Consider the following 23,851-nt stretch of genomic DNA (forward strand, 5'->3'; position numbering starts at 1 on the left):
TTAGACTTATATACTGCTTTACAGTGTTTTACAGCCTCTCTCTAAGCGGTTTACAGAGTCACCATATTGCCCCCAACAATTTGGGTCATCATTTTACTCACCTGGGAAGGATGGAAGGCTTAGTCAACCTTGAGCCTGGTGAGATTTGAACTGCCAAATTGCAGGCAGCCAGCAGCCGGCAGCCAGCAGCACTGCAATCTAACCACTGCACCACAGTTCAAATCATATCAAGAAATATCATTAGGTTTGTTTGGAATTCAGAATAGATTTAATAGTCAAGATTCCCTCTTGACTCAGAGATTTAATGGTCAAGATTCCCTCTTGACTCAGAGGGTGAGGGAAGACCCTCTGCGGGGGCGAGCCAAGGAGTTTAGCCAGCACCTGTTGGACAAGGTCGCTCAGATTCGGGACGGCTTGGACTCTGACTGGACAGAATCAGACAGTGTGGAGGCAGCAGGTCCTGTGCTTTGGGAAGAGTTCGATTCTGTTACCCCAGAGGAAGTGGACAGGATCATGGGGAAGCTGAGTGTGGCCACTTGTGTGCTGGACCCGTGCCCCTCCTGGCTGGTTTATTCAGCTCGGGAGGGGACACGCGGCTAGATCCAGGTGGTGATAACGGCTTCCTTGAAGGAGGGAGGGATGCTTTCTGACTGCCTTGAAGGAGGTGGTGGTGAGGCTCCTCCTCAAGAAGCTGGCCTTGGATCCAGCTGTTTTGAGTCATTTTCATCCGGTCTCCAACTCCGCTTTTTAGCGAAGGTTGTTGAGAGTGTAGTGGCGCGTCAGTTCCCGCTGGCCCTGGATGAAGCAAATTACCAATCGGGTTTCAGGCCCAGATACAGCATGGAGATGGCATTGGTCGTGCTGGTGGATGATCTCTGGAGGGCTCGGGACAGAGGTTGTTCCTCTGCTCTGGTCCTATTAGATCTTTCGGCGGCTTTTGATACTGTCGACCACGATATCTTCCTGCGTCACCTCGAGGGGTTGGGAGTGGGAGGCACCGTTTTATGGTGGTTCTCCTCCTACCTCTCGGGTCGAACGCAAGCGGTGTTGGCAGGGGGGCAGAGATCAACTCACTTGTGGAGTGCCTCAGGGTCGGTTCTCTCGCCCCTCCTGTTCAACATCTATATGAAACCACTGGGAGAGATCATCCATGGTTTCAGGGTGAGGTACCACCAATACGCTGACGATACTCAGCTCTTTATATCCACCCTGAACCAGCCCAGTGATGCCCTCAACATGATGGCCCGGTGCCTGGAAGCGGTACGAGTCTGGATGGGAAGGAACAGACTTCGACTCAACCCTGCCAAGACTGAGTGGCTGTGGGTACCAGCATCTCGGTCCATAGGAGAGGTTCCATACTGGCTATAGGGGGTGAAGTTTTACCCCCTGTAGACAGGGCACACAACTCTTGTCCTCTTGGACTCATGGTTGAGTTTAGAAGACCATATAATGACCGTGACCAGGGGGCATACGCCCAGATCCGTCTGGTGCGCCAATTGAGCCCCTACTTGGACCGAGATGCCCTACACACAGTCACTCATGCGCTAGTCACCGCCCATATTGACTACTGTAACGCTCTCTACATGGGGCTGCCCTTGAGGACCACTCGGAGGCTTCAGCTGGTGCAAAATGCAGCCGCGCGGGTTGTGATGGGAGAATCCCGATACTCCCATGTAACACCTCTCCTGCGCAACCTGCATTGGTTGCCGGTTGCCCTCCGGGTGAGATTCAAGGTGCTGGTGATGACCTATAAAGCCCTACATGGCTTAGGCCCAGAATATTTGGCGGTCCACCTGCAGCCAGCAACAATATCCCATCACCCAGTTCTCACCCATAGGGAGGGCCTGCTCAGGGTGCCATCAGCGAGACAATGTCGGCTGGCGATCCCCAAGGGTAGAGCCTTCTCTGTGGGCACGCTAATCCTCTGGAGTCAACTCCCCTTGGGGCTCCGATTGGCCCCTGACCTTCGCACCTTTCGCCGCAAATTAAAAACTTGGTTATTCAAGTCCCCCGGCCTGGACTGATGGGGTTTTATATGGGTTTTTTAGCTTTATCTGATTTAATTAGGCATTTTAACTTTGTATAATGGATTATTGTGGTTTTTATTGTTGTGAGCCACCCTGAGTCCATTGGAGATAGGGCGGCATATAAGCCTAATAAAATAAATAAAAATAAAAATAAATAATTATTTCTATCCTCTCCTCTACAGTGAAATGAACTGATTAACTCATGACTGTGCTGCCTATTAATATCTCACATTAGCACAGCAGAGTGATAATACCAGCTCTTCCTGCTCAGGTATCTATGTGTCAATAGTTACTAAGCAAAATATATAGGAAAAGAAAAGTCATTCTGACAAATAAACACTTTGATACAATCAGGCCTATAAAAAACAATCAGTTTTCTCCAGGGCCCCTTTCACATGTTAGAAAATCTATTTGGTAAGGCTGTGTGGGTTTTTTGAGTTGACAAAAAGTATTCTGGTGTGTATGAGGTCATGCATATGGGAATGGTATGTTCCCCAAGATCAAGTATCTGCATTCTACTGCTATAACAAAATCTGAAGAAACAAAAAAATTGGTTTAAGGAGTTGTAGACAAGTTGTATATGAGCCCTTCCATGTGCCAGAAATTATTCTTTGCTTTTAACTCCAAAACATTGCATTATCTTACTAGTTACATAAAGCTGCTTCCTTCCTTCAATGTCCTAATACTAATCAAATGATAACAACAAATGGTTTGGAGTTAATATTTTTCCATTTCAACCACAGGGCTATAGTAAGTGGAAGGTATGTGACAGCAGAAGGAAGTTGGCTTTGTCAGTAACATACAGCAGACAAAACCCACCAGAAACAAATGCCATAGAAAGAGGTCACAACTATTATTTCCAATCATGTGTGTCAAAGGGGTTGTGGGAGAAACTCAAACAAAACATTCAATCTCTTAAAAGGTAAAAAATAAATATCCTACAAGCACCCCGAAATTCATCAATGGATATCCACTTCATAAATTACCAGGATTTGCTGCTTGTTTATAATCACTCCTGTATCAGTAATTTCATCTGAATATCATAAATGGCATAAACTTAAGTTTCCCCCCACCAAAACTTTTCCTTATAAATATAGAAATAAAGCCTATGTGAGTAATGAAGAGTGGATCACCATATAAGCTAGATAGAGCATCACTTTCCTGCTGAACCCCTCTTCTCCAAATAAGGTAAAGGTAAAGGTAAAGGTTTCTCTAGTTGTGTCCAATTCTAGGGCATGGTGCTTATCTCTGTTTCATGGCCGAGGGAGCCAGTATTGTCCAAAGGCATTTTCTCTGGTAATGTGGCCAGCATAGTTATACACTAAACCACACAGAATGCTGTTACCTTCTCACCAAAGAGATGCCTCTTAATCTACTTGCATTTGCATTTCTTTCAAACTGCCAGGTGGACAGGAATAGGAGCTTAACCTGTAGCACAGCACTTGGATCTCAAACCTGGCCTGCTGTTTTCCATCTGATAAGCTCAGCATCTTTAACTGCTGAGCCATTGTGTCCCCCTTCTCCAAGTAACCAAAATGCAACTATGAAACAGATATACAAACGGTATTAAAAACTGATTTGTATTAATCTGCAAATTTATTTGAGAAATTTTATCTTGATGGAACAATGTGAAAGAGTGCTTTGAAGTGCACCAAACTAGTCTCCCCCATAAAAAAAAAGCCTCTCTCCAAGTATAAAATAAGTAAAAGTTTATCCAAAACATATAGTAAATTTGGGCTAAAATAGAGGTATCTCTTTTAAAAGAAATCAGATGTATTAATTTTCCAACTGATTATTCTAGTGATGCATTAGCTATCACAGATGGAAAATTACCCTGAGTGGATACTTGGATTTAGCTGGGGTGTATAATTTCCACCCTCTCTTACTATAGCAGCCAGCATGAATACAAAATAAATACACGTTAAAGTTGATATAGCCAGACAAGTTAATAGTGACTTCAGACTTCAACCTGATTTTACTGGGGACATTGTGTAACATTCACCATTTAATCTACTCTAATATTTTGATATCTTCACGCTGTTTTCTCAGCTGACATAACATGATATAATACTATGCAAATGCAGATATGCCCGTTGTAAGTAATAAATATAGGATGCCTCCAACAATAATCACGACTACAGGAATGGATTTAACTGTAATTGAGATGACTTAAATATACTTCTTAAATACCATAGTCACGAGGTTTCCAAACCACTGGTGAGCAAGTTCATGGCCCACAACAAGGGCTACCCATTGGCGAGAGGAAGAACAAGAGTTTTTGGGATCAATCAGCAGTGCAGTTTCCCTGCATGGGGAAAAACAGAGATGTAACAATGTGACATCAGAAAACTGAAATTTAAAAACTTAGTCAAGTTAGAGAACTCATCTAACCAAATGTCTATGGAGATTCTCAGGTCTTCAAAAGAAAAAACAGAAAGTCCAAATGCCTCTTGAAAAAGCACCTTTGGTTCGTCTAACAAAACTCATGTAGAATCAATAAAATTGTTCTTCCCTATCTACCAAGATGCAATAAGGAGACACATTTTTCAGAACACTCAAAAGAACCTACACACACTTCTAAAGCTAATTAGTCTATTACATTACCAGGTAGAAAACTCCCTATTAAGTAAATATATCCCTCTATGCAAATAATGGGTTGCTATGATTATTTGAATTATAACAGAAAGATCTTTATTATACTCCATGGCCATTCCAGTTTTAATTATAACAAAGCAATTAATTTTCTTCAAATATGTTAAGAATTCACTTCAAAATATTTCTATTAAAACTCCACAATGCCATGATTTATTTCAGCACGTTATAAAATGCCATAAATCAAGAATAAAGGGAGCTTTATGTATTTCCATGCTAATTCCATACTATTCCAAATTTTCAGTTAAAATGTTTAGTATGTTGTTGTAATTTATTATCCCAACCTAACATGTGAACCTCATGATCCTTATTATTTGATTTGCTAAACATTAAAGACATATGCATGATGACGCTGTTATTTTGGTAGTTAAGACTAGAAAAAAAATGCTTTTGGGTTAAGTTTTTGTTGTTTTAGAATAAAATAACACAATATTATTACCACCATGTACCAATACAGAAAAGTGCAGGCTATACTCTCTTTTAAAGGATATAGGAAAATATCCTTTTATGATATAGGAAAATATCATAATATTTTCTAAGAAGGCAGCACAGAGTTTGTTATAAACATTCACACCTTACAAACCATTTGTTCTTTTTTTATTGAAAAAAAGGGAAGAATTTGCAGTTCAACAATTTTACAATCTGCAGAGTGAATTCTTTGGGGCCTATTTTTTAAAAAAGATTTGAAGACCAAACATAACTTAGCAACAGTCATAAAAGTGAATGAGCAGTGTGCTGGGCAGGCAGCCAAACATAGTTCTATTATGTGTGAGTCTAATTCATGCACCTTTGTAAATTGTAACTACTTGCAGAGAAAAGGCACAGCCCACATAATTATTGGAATATTCTAGTGTTGTAAAGATTCATTTTAAAAAATATAGAAATAACAAATAGGACTAAAATATAATTGAGATTATTTGCTTGAAGTTAAAGATGACTTTTATCTAGAAAGTCAGCATGCTAAAGGAAGCTTAAATATTTTCCCTTTCCTATCTTATCTTGAGAGAATTCACCCTAAAAGTGATTACAATTATATTTTATCAGGATTTGAAACTGGAACTCTGACTATAGGTAAAGCTGTACATACTTTCATTAAGAAAAAATGAATTCATTTCTAAGAAAACCTATGGAAGAAAATGTCAATTTTCACAATCTATATATACATTAACTATTGTTAATATTTATGCTTGTGTGCTCCCCCACATCTTTGATATTGCCATGAAGAGTCAGAAAGCTTCACTTAAAATGGAGCTTTTAGTTTCTCCAATGTTAGAAAACAGAACACTTAACAAAAAAAACAAAAAAAAACTTTGTGCCTTAGTATGCTCTGTTAGCAGAGTTTGTAATCCATGAAATAAACTGGCATAATCTACTCAACTATGATTTATTCAACAAATCAGCTTGTAGTACCACAATTTCACTGTATGTGGGTCCTGAAACTTTACCTCTAACCAAAACTACAATATATTAGTAGTACAGTTTTCATGCATTTACTGTGATACAAGCATTGAAATAAACTTCACAAAGCTTTTTAAAAAGTCCTCAAACTTTCCCCTTTCCCAGAAAAATAAAGATCATTCCTTCCTCCTCAGCAATTTGTATCAACTCAGCCTCTCACAAAAGGTTGCCCGCTCCAACTAAACACAATGACTCTGTTCCATCAATACAGGTAGTCCCCTATTTATGTCCATTCATTTAATAACCATTTAAATTTATGATGGCACTGAAGAAAGTAATTCATGGCTGGTCCATGTGCTTATAATTGTTGCAATGCCCTCATGGTCGTGCAATCAAAATTTAGGCACTTTGCAATTGGATTGTATTTACGACATTTGCAGCGTCCTGGGGTCATGTGATCACCATCTGCAATATTCCTAGAGAGCTTCCAACAAGGAAAATCAATGAGGAAAGTCAAATTAGCTTAATGTTGTGATTCGCTTAATGACTGCAATAAAAAGGTTATAAAATCAGGCACAACTCACTTAACAACTACATCACTTATTGTTGCAAGTTCTGGTCCCAAATGAGTCAAAGATTATCTGTACATTTAACTAGATCAATGAGAGGGATTTATATAATGGAGAAAAATTAAAATGGAATTAATTGACCTAACCAACTAATCAAAAGTATTAAATGAATTCGGACAGATTATATCATTCACTAGGTTCCATTAACATCACTGGTCAGTTATGTTTAATTGGACACTGCCCAGAGTCCTACAGTGAGGGAGATGGCCTGTTCTTATATATAACAAATAAATATATATATTATAGGAATACCTAAATCCAGTCAATTGACTCATTTTGCCTATTTAACATTTTCCAAGAGAAAGAACTAAAAAGAAAGGGAGAACAAGACTGAACAAGACAAGACTGAAAACATAATGGAAATCTCTGTCAAAGCCTGGCAACATAAGAATATATTCCAAGACATTGTGTAGCAGCCAACCCACAATTACTGATGCCCAGCAGAACAATTGGGAAGAGGCTTGCAATGTAATGAAAGCTCTTCTGTATTCCCCTAGTCCAAGGACTCAAGAAATATCAAGCACACCTGGACAAATTTTGTGTGGAAATAGTCTCTATTCTCCAAATTGTGAATTTGGACACCATTTATCTGACTGCCCACTATTAATAAGGGCTTTGACTGGATTTGCAAGTCTGATATGTAACAATTGCTAAATATTCAACAGAAACGGTGTTTCATAAAAAAAAAAAAAAAAAAGCCAAAATTTCTAACCATAGCTTAATGCTTGGCTGTCAATAAATCATCATTAACTCTAAAGATAGCAGGCTGGTTTGCCATGTCACGGTAAAGGCTGATTCAGCAGCAAACACATCAAAGTACATCCAAGCCAGCTATGATTTGTTGTTTCAGGTTAACATGAAAATATCATACCCCGGGTTCTATGTGCCCAGAAAAGGCAAGAAAACAAAATCATTAACTGAAAATAAACCATAGAACAGACTTCGGTGCTGGTAAATGGATGATGTTCTTATGTTCATGTATTACATTAATCTTCATACATAAACCTCAGATTACTCAGAAATGATGTATATATGAGCCATCTAACTTACATTTCTGGACTACTGGTAGTCTTCAACTTATGACCACTGGGGTCATAATGGGGACTGAAACCTCAGTTGCTGACCAAAGCAGTTAAGTGAGGCAACAGCAACCTTGCCATTCCCGTTTGTGTTAAGTGATATCATAGGTCAATAAGCAAATGGACACCTGCCTCACTGCTTTGAGTCTGAAAATCCTCCATGATGAATCTAGGCAGGATTTTCAAACCCGAAGTGAAAGGCAAGTCTCTCCACTTTGGGTCTGCAAATCCGGAAGAATTTGCAGAGTGAGTCTCCCCACTCTGGAACTGAAAACCTACTTGGATTTTGGCAAAGATGATTTTCAAACCCAGAAAGGAGAGGCAAATTTCTTTTCTCTGGGTCTGAAAATCCTGCTTGAATTTTGGCATGGAGAATTTGCAGCACCAGAATGAAAAACAACTTGCCTCAATTCCACCAACTTTCTGGGGAAACCAGCAGGGAAGACTCCAAATGGCGATCATTTGATCATGGGAGGTTTGATAACAGTTTATAAATACAAACTGGTTGCAAGCATTCAGATGGCAATCATATGACTCTGCATGAGTCCTACAATGACTGTACCTTCTGTCACAGGTCACAAGTACCTTTGATTAGTACTGTCTTAATTTCCAACTGTCCTGAACAAATGGTCATAAGGTATAAAAATAAGAACTCACTGTAGAATAATATACAGATTCAATAAACTGGGATCAAGAATAAGGAGGAAAAAAGCTAAATAAAATGTAATCAAGCAGTTAGCTTCTTTTTATTACCTTGCTAGAGAAAGTTCATACTACCCAAGATGGAATACAGTTTAAGTTCACAAAAGCTATTTCATGCTGATCAGTATGAAACCTAATTCATTCCTTTACAATCTATTTGATAAATCTGGGATAATTAATAAAATGGAAACATGAACATAAGAATATGAAAATAATATTTTAATATCATACCTATAAGTAACAAGGCCCCAGTTCTCCATGGCACCTTTTAAAATAAATACAAAGTTTTATTTATATTGACACACACAACAGTCTGCAGAAGTACTTTATAATGTAAAGAAAGGTCGGACTTTAAAAATATATGTTACCTGCTGCAAAGTCTGCAATAGCTATAAGATCAATTTTAGGGAGAGGGTAAGGAACATTGAAGTAGTCCTTATAAAAAGGCAAAGTTTTAGCAGCAACCTATAGAAATAAAAAGATGAAAAATTATAACAAAGCATGTTTGACTTTATATTGCTTATCTGTTAGTACAGACAATGGTATTGTATATCAATCTTTACTTCTAGAAAGCTTTTTGCATTTTTAAATTTCCTACTAATAAAGATAGCATAAATTCAAGATTTACCAAATTCACTCAAATCCGGATTGGATTGGACTCTGACTGGGCAGAATCCATCCAGGAGACTGGGGTAAATCTTGGGAGTAGTATCTGGGTTGAGTTTGACCCTGTTTCCTTCGATGAAGTGGACAGGATTGTGGGTAGACTGGGTGCCTCCACGTGTTTGTTAGATCCGTGTCCCTCCTGGCTTGTGTCGGCCGCCCAGGAGGTGACTGGAGACTGGATCCAGGCCATTGTCAACACTTCTTTGAGGGAGGGAGTCTTCCCTGCCTCTTAAGGAGGCGGTGGTTCAACCCCTCCTCAAGAAGCCTGCCCTGGATCCAAACTCACTTAATAACTATCGACCTGTCTCCAACCTTCGCTTTATAGCGAAGGTTGTTGAGTCCGTGATGGCGCAACAGCTCCCACAGTTCCTGGAGGAAATGGAGTTCCTAGACCCATACCAATCGGGGTTCCGGCATGGGCACAGCACGGAAACGGCATTGGTCACTCTGGTGAATGATCTCTGGCGGGCCCGGGATGGAGGTTGTTCCTCCATCCTGGTCCTACTTGACCTCTCAGCGGCTTTCGATACCATCGACCATGATATCTTACTGCAGCGTCTTGGGGGGTTGGGGATAGGGTCTTATAGTGGTTCTCCTCCTACCTCTCAGTTCGCTCGTGGTTTGTATGGGCAGGGGGCAGAGGTCCACCCCAAAGCACCTAACTTGTGGGGTGCCTCAGGGGTCGGTCCTCTCCCCCTACTCTTTAACATCTATATGAAGCTGCTGGGTGAGATCATTCATGGTTTCGGGGTGAGGTATCATAAATATGCTGATGATACTCAGCTATACCTCTCCACCCCGGACCACCCCAGGGATGCCCTTTCCGTGATGTCCTGATGCCTGGAGGCGATACGGGCCTGGATGGGTAGGAACAGGCTCAGACTCAACCCCTCCAAGACTGAGTGGCTGTGAATGCCGGCACCTCGTGTTCTAGAGCTCCCATCACTTTTGATGGGGGGGGAGGTATTTGCTCCCATTGAAAGGGCCCGCAACTTGGGTGTCCTCCTGGATTCCCGGCTGTCTCTGGAAGACCATCTGACGGCTGTTACGAGGGAGACTTTCGCGCAGGTTCGCCTGGTGCGCCAGTTGCGCCCTTTCCTAGACCGAGATGCCCTTCGCACGGTCACTTCTCGCTTGGATTACTGCAACTCCCTCTACATGGGGCTGCCCTTGAGATGCACCCGGAGGCTCCAGCTGGTCCAGAATGCGGCCACGCGGGTTGTTACGAGAGCTCCCCATTACTCCCGTGTAACATCCCTCCTATGTGAGCTGCACTGGTTACCAGTGGTCCTCCGGATCCGCTTCAAGGTGCTGGTACTTACCTATAAAGCCCTTCATGGCTTAGGTCCAGGGTACTTGCAGGACCATCTCCTACCCACCTCCCACCGTCCTGTCGCTCACACAGGGCTGCCCTCCTCAGGGAACCGTCGACCAGACAATGTCGGCTGGCGACATCCAGGGGTAGAAGGTTTGCTGTGGGCGCTCCTGCCCTCTGGAATGAGTTACCCACTGAGCTCCGGATGGCGCCTGATCTCCGCTCCTTCCGTCGAGGACTAAAGACTTGGCTGTTTCAACAAATGGGCTGATTCTGATTCTTGGGTTTTTATTATTTATTTCTCCCTGTTTTAACAGGTTTTAATTAGGATTTTCCTTCATTGTTGTATGTTTTTAACTTGTGTTCGCAGTCCTCTGGGAGAAGGGCGGCATATAAATATTTATTTATTTATTTATTTATTTATTTATTTATTTATAAAGAAAGAAAGAAAGAAAGAAAGAAAGAAAGAAAGAAAGAAAGAAAGAAAGAAAGAGACATTACAAATTATATATTTATTTTAGTTGTGTAAATGCCCTCCTGGCTACCATCTGCTTATCCAGTACGAATCGTGAGTCCAGGAGAACAACCAGATTATATACTGGGTCTGTTTGGGGCAGTGCCACCCCATCCAAGACCAAAGGTAGCAATTTTCCATGGTCCAAAGAACAATATGTTATCTTATTATTCTATCTATACCATGTTTCCCCTAAAATAAGACATGTCCAGATAATAAGCCCAATCGGGCTTTTGAGCACAAGCCAACAAAATAAGCCCCCCCACCAACTACTTACATGCATGCGCAGCAGATCCTACCATTTCCTCTGGTTGCTTGCAGCACAACCAAAATGGGTTGAGGAGGCAAGGCCGGAGGGGGGGAAGGGGGGGGACATGCCCTCCCCTCCCTGTTCTTCACACCACCTGAGCAGCCCAACACGTCCCACCCCAATGGCAACAGCAGCCTTACTGCTTCCCTTCCCCGCCATTTCTTTATCGAGAGGGATGGCAGGTGGGGCTGGGGAGAAGATGTGGAGCGAGATGTGGCTTCCCCTTCCTCTCTTCTCCCACCCCTTGCTGGGCATGGCAGGACTCCTGCCCCTTGCTTAGCTATAAGAACAATTTTAGGGAGAGGGTAAGGAACATTAAAGTAGTCCTTATAAAAAAGCAAAGTTTTAGCAGCAACCTATAGAGGGATGCAATTTGTTTTCCAGGAACTGCCATAGAGCTAGATATACAGATCTTTAAGTCTTTCTTACCTCTAATGCAAACTTCCCTTGTTCTGCTTTGCCAACAGGAGTGTAAACACGGATTAATACACCATCAGTGGTCCTGGTCTCAACAAAGTCATATTCTCCAACCACAAAAGCAACAAGATAAGTTGACATCACAGGAGTACGAGCAAATTTCACTTCTACCAAATTTTCATCATCAGGATAGGGCATCCGATCAGTAATATTCTGTCCAACAAATTATGAGGAGGTTGAATATATTGAATGTGAAGCAATACTAAATTTTACAAAGTGGAAGTGATACATTCTGGTCTATTTCTCAGTGCCAAATTACAAGAACGAGCTGCTCAACGTCATAGCCGGGGTGGCGGTTGATACCTCCAGGCTTTTGGTCATGGGGGATTTTAACCTGCCATCCATCGGCGAAACGTCTGAGGTGGCCCGGGAGTTCATGGCTTCCATGACGGCGATGGACCTGACTCAGTTAATTCATGGCCCCACTCACATGGGCGGGCACACTCTGGACTTAATTTTTATCTCTGATCAGTGGTTGAGTGGCCTTGATATAGGGGATATAATCATCGAACCCTTGTCATGGTCTGACCACTCACTCCTTCGACTAGACTTTCTAACCGCTACACCCCACCGCAGGGAGGCGGAACCGACTAGGTGTTTCGGCCCCAGGCGCCTGATGGATCCTGATAGGTTCCAGATGGAGCTTGGGCCAATCCCTGAGACTCTGGCTCATGACTCGGCTGAGGACCTGGTGGCCGCCTGGGATAGTGCGGCCGCCGGGGCCTTGGACCGCGTCGTGCCTTTGCGGCCTCTGACCCAGGACCGAACTCAACTAGCTCCTCAGTTCTCCGAGGAGCTGAGGGAGATGAAGCGCCGGAAAAGACGCCTGGAGAGCAGTTGGAGAACCAGCCGTTCCGAATCTGACCGAACACTGGTGAGGTCTCATATTAAGACCTACCTAGTGGCGATAAAAGCGGCAAAATCTAACTATTTTTCCGCTCTTATTGCGTCATCAGATAATCGCCCAGTTGCCCTGTTTAGGGTGACCTGCTCCCTTCTCCATCTGGGAGCGCGGGATGACCCCTTGCAAGGTTGAGCTGAGGATTTTGTGCAGTATCGGCATGATAAAATTGCTCAGATTCGGGAAGGTCTGGCCACTGACTGGGTATGTCCGGATGGGATGATTGAGGCAGGTCTTGAGAGCGTTATCTGGGAGGAGTTCGATCCTGTGGCTCTCGAGGACATGGACAGGATTCTGGGACGGCTGAACGCGACCACATGTTTATTGGACCCGTGTCCCTCCTGGTTGGTGCTGGCTTCCCGGGAGGTTACACGAGGCTGGCTCCAGAGGATTATTAACGCTTCTTTGAGGGAGGGTGTCCTGCCGGCCGCCTTGAAAGAGGCTGTGATGAGGCCCCTCCTCAAGAAGCCCTCTCTGGATCCGGCTATTTTGGCTAACTATCGTCCAGTCTCCAACCTTCGCTTTATTGCGAAGGTTGTTGAGAGTGTGGTGGCACGGCAGCTGCCACAGTACCTGGATGAAGCTGTCTATCTAGATCCGCTCCAGTCCGGCTTCAGGCCTGGGTACAGCATGGAAACGGCATTGGTCGCGTTGGTGGATGATCTCTGGAGGACTTGGGATAGGGGTTGCTCCACTATCCTGGTCGTATTAGATCTCTCAGCGGCTTCTGATAACATCGACCATGGTATCATGTTGCATCGATTGGAGGGGTTGCGGGTAGGGGGCACCGTTTTGTGGTGGTTCTCCTCCTACCTCTCTGACCGGTCGCAATCTGTGTTGACAGGGGGGCAGCGGTCGACCCCGAGGCGCCTTGTTTGTGGGGTGCCGCAAGGGTCGGTCCTCTCGCCCCTTCTGTTCAACATTTATGTAAAGCCGTTGGATGAGATCATCCGTGGCTTCGGGGTGGAGTTCCATCAGTACGCTGATGAACCCAGCTGTACATCTCCACCCCAGGCCACCCCAACGATGCCCTTGAAGTGATGTCCCAGTGCCTGGAGGCCGTGCAGACCTGGATGGGTAGAAACAGGCTCTGACTCAACCCTTCCAAGACCGAGTGGCTGTGGCTTCCGGCGTCCCGATATAGCCAGCTGGTGCCATCGCTGGTTATTGGGGGTGAATCACTGGCCCCCACGGAGAGGGCTCGCAACCTGGGCGTCCTCCTGGATGCACGGCTGTCTTTAGAAGAGCATATGACAGCTGTGGCCAGGGGGGCTTTTTATCAGGTTCGCCTGATACACCAGTTGCGTCCCTTTCTAGATCAAGACTCCCTACGCACGGTCATTCAGGCACTCGTCACCTCCCGCCTGGACTACGGCAATGCTCTCTACATGGGGCTTCCCCTGGGGTGCACCCGGAGGCTCCAGCTGGTCCAGAATGCGGCCGCGCAGGGGATTATGGGAGTGACAGGGTGCTCCCATGTGACACCTCTCCTGCGCGAGCTGCACTAGCTTCCAGTGGTCTTCCGGGTGCGCTTCAAGGTGTTGGTGACCATCTTTAAAGCGCTCCATGGCTTAGGGCCGGGGTATTTACGAGACCGCCTTCTGCCACCAATAGCCTCCCACCGGCCAGTACACTCGCACAGAGAGGGCCTCCTCAGAGTGCCGTCCACCAGACAATGTTGGCTGGCGACCCCCAGGGGGAGAGCCTTCTCTGTGGCAGTGCCCACCCTCTGGAACAACCTTCCCCCAGAGATATGTACAATACCAGACCTCCGGACTTTTCGTCGGGCCCTGAAAACTTATTTATTTCACCTAGCCGGGCTGGCTTGGTCCCACTGTTTTTGGTTAAATTTAATTGATTTTAATTGGGTTGTTTTAAATTGCAGCCAAAATATTTAATTATTTTTAAACTGTTTTTATATTTTGTATTTTCTGTTTTATTCTGGCTGTTCACCGCCCTAAGTCCTGCTGGAGAAGGGCGGTATACAAATTAAAACAAACAAACAAACAAACAAATAAATAAATAAATAACATGATTTCAACTCTTTCATTTGCATTCATCTACTAAACCCTTCAATTCCAATTTCATTCTAGGATACAGCCCCACTGGGCTTTTTTATCTTACAATATATTTTTTTATTAGTGGATATGTGTTATTATTATTTTTTAAAGATTAAATGTACAAATTCTGAAATAAAAAATAAAAAAATAAGGAAAGTAAAGAAGCGTAATCAGTAAATGAATAATGTGCAAAGAAAAAGTTAAAAAGTAATGGTTTTAAATCTGTAACAGAAGTTACAGATTCATTTATCTAAGTTGCAATGTATCTATCTTCTCTAACATTGCAACATATTCTCTTTCTTTTCATACAGATAGTCCTCAGCTTATGATCATAACAGACTAGATTTTCTGTTGTTAAGCGAGGCAGTTAAGTGAGTCCTGTCCAATTTTAAAACCTTGCCACAATTTTTAAGTGAATCACATGTCATTAAGCGAATCCAGTTTCCCCCAATGACTTTGCTTGCCAGAAACTGGCTAGGAAGGTTGCAAATGATGATTGCATGACTCCAGGATGTTGCAAATGTTGTAAATACATGCTGGTTGCCAAGTACCCAAATTTTGTTCATGTAACTGTGGAGGATGATGCGCTGGTTGTAAGTGTGAGGACGAGTTGTAAATCACTTTTTTCACTGCCACTGTAACTTTTGAATAGTCATTATACAATGGTTGTAAGCTGAGGACCATCTGTAATATACAGGTAGTTTTTTAATCATTCAACAACTGATCAAAGCTATTATGACCTCAGAAATGGTACTTTTAAATGGTGGTCACATGATTGTGGGGCGTTTCTCACTATTGTTGACTCAGCCTTCCATTCTTCCTAGGTCGGTAAAATGAGTAACCAAATTGTTGGAGACAATATGCTGATTCTGTAAACAGGTTACAGAGGGCTGTAAAGCACTGTGAAGTGGTTTATAAGTCTAAGTGCTATTGCTATTGTAAAATACTGTCTATTTCCCCCTACATGGTCACAGTCAATGATTGTGTTCTGTATGCATGGCAACCTGTTCACACTTATGACCTAAATGTTCCTACAATCATGTGACAATCAAACTTCTCTCGAGGAGAAACCAGAAGCGTCACGGCAATACTGGTGGGGAATAGCGAAGCTCCGTGAGCTTCGCGAAAACCCAAACTGACAAACCATTGTCAGGGGGTCTTCGGACCGGATCCCTCTTGTAGGAATGGGGGAGAGAGAGGGGCGCCTTGGAAGATCAAGAGGAACAGGCAAGTTTCATCGAAAGATCGGAGGCAGCTCTTTGACCCGGTGGCAGGGGCAGCAGCCATGGAAATGGCCGCTACAAGCTGGGGCAACCGGATTAAGAATTGAGTAGGAGCGGTGATGAAACGGAGTATTGTTACCAAATGAGTGATTGGCCAACTCATAGGTAAGAAGAAAAAATTTTTAAACTTTAAAAGTGGTCCCAACCTGAAATAAGCAGCTAATTGGCATCTGGGAATTTAAAGCGAAGGAAAAAAAAATAAAGAGGAACTTTAAAAATGAAAGCCCTAAAAGGAGAACTAGCCACCTGGATTTAAATTGGACTTGGATGAAATTAAGAATAATATAAAGAAAAGGAAATTGAGAGAAAACATTTATTTAACAACAAAAGGAACTAACTGAAGAACAGGAAGCATTACTTTTATGGATTTACAATTGATAATTTTGCCTGGGGATTTGTAGATTGGAGAGAGTTATCTGCTGGTGGAATATTGCACTTAAATCAGCATGAGAAGCCGCATGAGGAATATTTGTTTAAACAGCTGCAGTAAGATTACAAAAAGAAGTTGAAAGAATAAAATCTCGAACTGGGAAAGCTTAAAGGACTATCTGAATTGGATATTATTTGGAAAGAAGAAAGAAAAAAAAGACAATAAATGGATTTGAATTCGAATTATATAATAAGTTAAAATAAAAATAAATTTAACAACTATTCTTAAATTGAAAATATGAAAAATTGGGAGTGTGAGTATGAGGAGTTGAGGGAGATGTTGCAAAACGTGCGAGAAGCGTTTAAGGGAAACAAAGAAATGGAAGATTGGATAGAATATAAAAAGAAAGAGCAAAGATAAATGAGAAGCAAGAATATAATATTGGAAAGAAAATAACTGAAGGAAAAAATATAGATGATCACACTGAAATTAACAGTGATAAAATAAAAATAGGGGGGAAATATCTCTCAAAAAAGAAGAAAAGAGAAGGAAATGGGAAAAGAGTAAGGGGGAAAACTAAAAGGGTAATAAAGTTAAAAGATGCAGGAAGGAGGATACAATAAACACAAAAAGAAGAGGAAGAAAGAAATAAGTGAATGGGAGAAAGAGGAGAAAATATTAAGAAGTGGAATTCAGGAGAGCTTAGAAGAAAATGGTTAAAGGGGAAAGAAAAAAATGTAGAAAGGAATCAAAGCAGTAATATGTTGATTAAGGGAATGGCATTAGTAGTAAAAGTTGTATGTAAGAAATAAATTGAAATAAATATATAGATTACTGTAAAAGGGAATACTTAATTGATATTAAAACATAAAATTGAAATGAAAGAAATATGTGCTAAAGATTGAAAAAACAAAGGAAATTGAAAGTAAGAAATGAAATTGAAATGTTAAATAAATGATGTAAGAAAATGTTGTAAGTAGACCAGCAGATACAGAATGGTTTATATGTAAAAATAGCTGGAAGTAATTGAAATATTAAGAAAAGAGAAAAATAACAATTGAAATGGAAATAAGAGGTGGAAAGTTAATTAAGTTGAAAGATTTTAAGATAAAGATGAAATAAGTTAAAATACAATGTTAAGAATTTTAAATTATGATGGAAATTTTGAGGAATATATGCAATAAAGGGAGAAAAACGGGGATGTCTGGACAACATAGAAAAAAAGGCACTGAATTGAAAATGAATACAGCAATAGAGAGAGACAAAAAAGGAGTAGGGAGATTGAAGGAAGGGAGAAGGAGAGAGGGGAACAGAAGAAAGGGAAGAGGAAAGGAAGAAAGGAAAGGGGAATAAGAGTAGGACAGAAGATAAGATGGGGGAGGAAAGGAGGAGGGGGAGAAAGGAAGGGGAAGTAGAGAAAGAATAGGAGAGGAGGGAAGAAGAAGATAGAAAGGATAAAAGAAGGGAGGGAGAGGAAGAGAAAGAGAAGAAAGATTGCTGTAAAATAAAAAATGAAATGGAAGAAAGGCACCCCCGGACATGTTTAAATATTTAAACATATTTAAGATAAAGAATGAATTATTTAAAAAAATTAAAGGAGAATGTATATGATTAAGAATGGAAAAAATAGAACTTAAGGGTGAAAGAAGATACTGTTTATAGAAATAAGAATAGAAAAATTAAGATTGGATTCAAATATGGAAAAAGAACACTTTGGCACTGTAATTAAGTAAAATATATTTGGATGTGATAAATTGTATATGATGATATGATATGGTCAATATTCTATTTCAAAAAATATGTGAAACGGAAGAGATTGAGGGAAAATGTGTCAGCTTGGTGAGAGAACTTTTTAATAGACTATTTGAGAGAACACCCTGAGATTAAACGAAAGAAAATTAAATTGAAGACAGAAGGAATTAAGTGGCGGAATTAAGCCAGAGTCAAAGGTAGTTTTTCCTATTTTCAACTTATTTTTGCTGGTGGAAGTTTATATGCTTTAATTTGGACTGGATTGGATTGGATTGGAGATTTCCGATTTATTTACTAAAATATTAAATTTTTGGTGTCTATTTAATACAATTTACGCAGGTTTTGCTTGTTGCTTATCTTTTTTTTCTTTTCTTTTCTCTATTTTTATTGTATCGTGTATTGAATATAACAAGGGAGAGTAGAGAAAATAAGTAACACTGCCATCTAGTGGATTGGAAATATTGTTTCCATTTTTTTTCTTGGTTTAAGAAGTAACAACTGTGATACATTTCAAGGACTCTGAACCTATTCAAAGATAAGATAGTGAGAAGAACATCAAAACTGCTTGCAAGATTGTTTATTCAGGTGTTCTTCTGGGAAGCTAACAGAGGCAGGAGTATGAGAGTGAAAGAAGAAAGTTACAGTGACTGAGAACTGTAGATGTAGAGAATTATAAATCTATAACAAGAGAGATCTAACAAGAGAATTTTTTGGGCTTTATCCAATTGTGACATCAATCCAGAACTCTCTTTTTCTTTTTCTTTTTCTTTTTTTGCTGTTGCTTCTCCACTATTTCCTTTGTTTAATTATTTTTAGTTGGACTGCGACCTATGGGAGTGCTGTTAACTTTTTATAAATACAGAGAACTTTTTAGTGCTCTCTTTGTTGCTGCTCTCTTTTATTTTTGGTTTTCCTTTTTTTCCCTCCCCCCCCCCTTTTTTTTTTTGATTGGAGATCGTTAAGGTGGTCAATATCCCTTTATTTAATTGGATTAAGACATACAAGAGTCTGGAGATGTTTTCTTTTCTCTTTTCCTCCTTTTCCTTTTTTATTGTTGTTCTTTTTTCTTTTTTTAGCTTTCCTTTTCCTATGATTATTTGGAGTAATATTTTTCCTACACAAAAGTGGATTAAGGTATAGAAGAACCTGAAGAATTTTAGTTTGTTTGAATTGTTGGCAACTATTCCACAGAAATGAGTAGAAAAGCAACAGCCATTGGTGCTTCTACATTGACTCCTTCTTCTTCACCATAAGGAGGACAAAGATCAATACAGACAATGTTACAATAGGATAAGGAAAAGGAACGAGAAAAGGAAAAGGAAGCAACATTGCAGATGATTTGGCAAGGAATTCAAAATATACAAACAAGAGTAAAGAATATTGAACAAAGAACAGAGAAAACAGATGAGAAGGTGGAGAACATACGTCAAATGATGAAGAAATATAAGAATAGACTCCAGAAAATTGAGGAAAAGGAGGAACAAAGGGATAAAAAAATCAGGGACATTGACAGTAGAATGAGGTAAAATGAGACAAGAGTGGAATGTTGGGATGGGAGATGGACAGATCAGAATTCTACCTCAGATTTCAAAACTTAGAAGAAGAAAAGGGTGAAAACTTGGCAGAAAAAAATGATAGAAATTCTAGCAGAAGCATTAGAAATTACTAAAGAAAAGATGATGGATGGCATAGATGAAGTATTTCGAGGCTATACAAGATATGCAATGAGAAATAAGCTACCAAGAGAAGTTCATATAATATTTACTAAGAAATCAATTAAAATGCAAATATTGCAGATTACAAGAGAGAAAACATTGAAATACAAGGACAAAGAAATTGTGGTTCTGAAGCAAATACCGAGAAGAGTGAGGGAGATGAGAAGAGAATATCAATTTCTGACGAAAATACTGCTTCAGAAGGGTGTGACCTATAGATGACTGATACCAGAAGGCCTGGTATTTACATGGCAATTGCAAAGATATAAAATAGATTCAATTGATAAAGCCAAGGCATTTTATGCTGAATACCTTAGAGAGAAAGAAGGGGAGACCAGAAGGGAAGAGTCATTGATTGAACTTCAAGAACGCTTAGCAATGGCTGGAGAGGAAGAAGGCGCAGTAGGGGGCATTGTAGAATATAAAGAACAACATGAACCGAGATCCACTAGAGCAATAAATTCTTCATATAAAATATGAATATGGAAGAGAAAAAATTGATCACAATGAATATAAATGGACTTAATTTAGCTACCCAAAGAAAAAAGGTATTTCATAAATTAGAGAAATTAAAGTTGAATATAATTTGTTTACAAGAAGTATATATTAAAAAACAACATGAAGAAATGTTGGTACAGCCAAAATTAGGAAAATTATTTACTTCATTGTCGCAATGTAAGAAAAGAGGAGTTGGTTTATACATTAGAAATACAATACCAATGGAGAAAATTCATACAGATGATGAGGGAAGAATTTTAATGGTGGAAATAATAGATAACAGGAAAATACTTTAAATAGCAATATATGCTCCAAATGACAATCAAGAAGATTTTTATAGAAAATTACATATGAAAATAATTGGACTATGATAATATTTGCATGATGGGAGAATTCAATGGCATAGTAAACGAGAAAATGGACTATAATACACAGAAGGCAATAAAGCAAAGTAAAAGAATTCTGCCGAAATCCTTTAAGATGATAGAAGTAACAAATCTAAAAGATACATGGAGAGAAAGCAATTCAAAAAATAGACAATATACCTTTTATTCTAACAGGCATTCATCATGTTCTAGAAGAGATATGATATGGATGACAATGGAATTGACTTCTAATATAGAAGAAATTGATATAGAAGCAAATACGTGGGCAGACCACAATCCAATGACAGTGAGATGGAAAGGACAAAGGAGAAGGTCTAGATGGACTCTAAATAATACAGTATTAAAAGAAAAGGATTTTGTACAGAAAATGAAGAAAGAATTGACTTTTGTTTTTTAAAGAAAATACAAAAGAGGACACATCAATGCAAAATCTTTGGGACACAATGAAAGCTTATGCCAGAGGTCTGATAATTGACTATACAAGGAAAAGAAATGTTAAGAAAAGGCAAATTTATAAAACATTAGAGGATGACTATAAGAAATTTGAAAAAGAACTACAGAAATTCCCACAAAAAAGGACATTAAAATAAAAATGGACACAATTAAACATAAAATGGGATTAATAGAAAAAGAAGATTTAGCACAAAAAATCAGAAGTGCTAAACAGAATTATTTTGAAGATGCTAATAAACAAGGTAGATTGTTAGCATATAAACTGAAAAAAGAGACAGAATCAAGGAAAATAACACAGCTAGTGGATGACCAAGGACAAATTAGATTTGAGAATGAAGAGAAGAAAAATATCATACAAGATTATTATAAAAATATATATGAAAAGGACAATATAGAGGAGGAAAATGTTAAATGATATTTGCAGAAGGCGAATTTACCCCAGATTTCTAAAGACACTGAAATGATGTTAGAAGGAAACATAATAATGATGGAATTAACTGAAGCACTTAAAACACAAAAGAATGGGAAGGCACCAGGCCCGGACGGACTACCAGCAGAATACTATAAGACTTTACAGGAATCATTGAATCTTCCATTGCTAGAAGTTATGAATGAAGTAATGTCAAAGATGGAAATGCCCAAATCATGGTTAGAAACATATATCACACTTGTCCCAAAGGAGGATACTGACCCACAACAAATCAAGAATTATAGGCCTATATCCCTGCTAAATTCAGACTATAAAATCTTTGCTTCAATACTGGCAGAAAGACTTAAAAGATATTTAAATAATTTTATACACTGATCAAAATGGGTTTCTGCCAAAAAAGCAGATTACAGACAATTTGAGGATAATTCTGGACACTTTGAAATACTATGAGGCACATCCGGAGAAGCAAATGGATTTGATATTTCTAGATGCACAGAAAGCCTTTGACAATGTGAATTGGCGATTTATGCTATTACAGTTGAAACAGATGGGCTTTGGGAGAAAATTTATCGAAGCCATAGAAACCATATACTATAAACAAACAGCAAAAGTAACGATAAATGGAGAATTGACAGAGTCTATTGAAATACAAAAAGGAACGAGACAAGGTTGTCCACTGTCACCTCTGTTGCTTGTATTAACATTAGAAGTACTAAACAGAAGTATTAGAGACGAAAAAGATATAAAAGGAATGAAAATTCAAAAAGAAGAATATAAACTGCAAGCATTCGTAGATGACCTGGTGTTTATTCTTGAAGATCCATTTGAATCAATAGATATATTGATAGATAAGATAGAAGAATTCGGAAAGGTAGCAGGTTTGAAAATAAATAAAGATGGGTTTCCAGTGACGTCACCGTGCTAGCAAGACAGGCATGGAGATTGGTCCTGCCTTGTTCTGGCAAACTTTCTAGCCTGGGTGGTTTTTACACCGCCAGCGGCCCCAGAGAGGGAGCCGTAAGCAGAAAGGAGCAATAGCACGTGAGGAGTGGTGATCCGGCGCGCGAAGGCAAAGCTCTCCTGTCACAGGCTGGGAAGACGGCGCCAGCCATGGCAGCCCCAAAACGATGACTGTCACGCATTGGAAGGGAAACCCGATCGCAGGGGGCAAGGAGCCCCTTTCTAATTTAAATTAACTTACTCTGAGACGGATCTTTGATCCTTTTGACCCCCCCCCATCTTGAACGCATGTAGTGGCAGAAAAAGAGATAATTTGAGTGCCAACTTCCTCATTGGAGCTAAGATGGAGAAAGCGGCTGTTTGTTTGCTACACCACGAACTCTTTGGCCACTGCTGAGTTGATCTGTTCGAAAGAAATACTATGGAAAAAGAACAGTATTTGATTGTTTGATTGTTTGAAAGTTTCTGGGTGGATCCCCCCTTTTCGTCGATGGATGGTGATTACTCGCGACTTCTATGTGGATTAGGAATTGTGATTTGAAGGGACAGAATTATCCCTCCCCAGGGCTCTTCTCTTCCTGTTTTCTGCTGGATCATTATTGACTGTATGGAACAGTATTTTGTCTCCCTCCAGTGGTGAATTTTAAAACTACAATATATACTGAGTCCCCAGAAGAGGAGTAATCTGAATTTGCTTTTATATTTGACCGAATGAACTATCCTCATTGATTATTATTTCTATTGTTTAAATCTGATTTGAAGGTTTCAGAATATAATCTATTTTTGGAATTGGCTAATTTAAAGTTGTTTCTTGATTAGGTCATTAATTAATTATATAATTACCATAATTAAATCTGAAAGCGATTGGCTGTACCCCTGTAAGCAAGATTTCGAATACAACAATTGTGACAACTACAAAAGCGGGGGGAAAAGTTTTGACACTACCAACGATTGCTACCCCGGTTACACCTACATCTTCATCTTCATCTTCTAAATCTTTGGATGACCTAGCTGCTGCAGGGAAACCTCCCACGTTATCAAGTCTTCAGGGCATGTTGCAGGCAATGTATGAGGTGATGATAAAGAATCAGGAAGTTATCTCCAAGAATTTAGAAGACCTGACATCAGACCTCAAGGGGGAGTTGGGAGCTGTTAGAAACGATATTAAAACATTGAATGAGAGATTAGAGGGTGTTCAGGGGTTGTTGATACAAGATGTAGAGAAAAGAGTGGGGCGGTGTGAGGAGAGATTGGAGGGGAATGAGAGGGAACAG

The 23,851-nt window shown here is 40.2% G+C and overlaps 1 protein-coding gene across 2 annotated transcripts in view; it reads right to left on the reverse strand.

Annotated features, from left to right (window-relative positions):
* NPEPPS (aminopeptidase puromycin sensitive) overlaps nucleotides 1-23,851 on the reverse strand; it is a 112,088-nt gene that overhangs the window by 43,282 nt on the left and 44,955 nt on the right. For both annotated transcript variants that reach the window (XR_015733800.1, XM_034415614.3), the window contains exons 6-9: nucleotides 11,722-11,922; nucleotides 8,856-8,952; nucleotides 8,719-8,752; nucleotides 4,218-4,332 (exon numbers count right to left, since the gene is read on the reverse strand). Coding sequence is in view for 1 of the 2 variants with exons in the window: in XM_034415614.3 (XP_034271505.2) it covers nucleotides 4,218-4,332; nucleotides 8,719-8,752; nucleotides 8,856-8,952; nucleotides 11,722-11,922 (447 nt within the window). In the remaining variant the exon portion in view is untranslated. The remainder of the gene's footprint in view (nucleotides 1-4,217; nucleotides 4,333-8,718; nucleotides 8,753-8,855; nucleotides 8,953-11,721; nucleotides 11,923-23,851) is intronic.

Source organism: Pantherophis guttatus, chromosome 4 (genome assembly GCF_059756535.1).
Source record: "Pantherophis guttatus breed Tessera chromosome 4, ASM5975653v1, whole genome shotgun sequence".
Classification (NCBI taxonomy): domain Eukaryota; kingdom Metazoa; phylum Chordata; class Lepidosauria; order Squamata; family Colubridae; genus Pantherophis; species Pantherophis guttatus.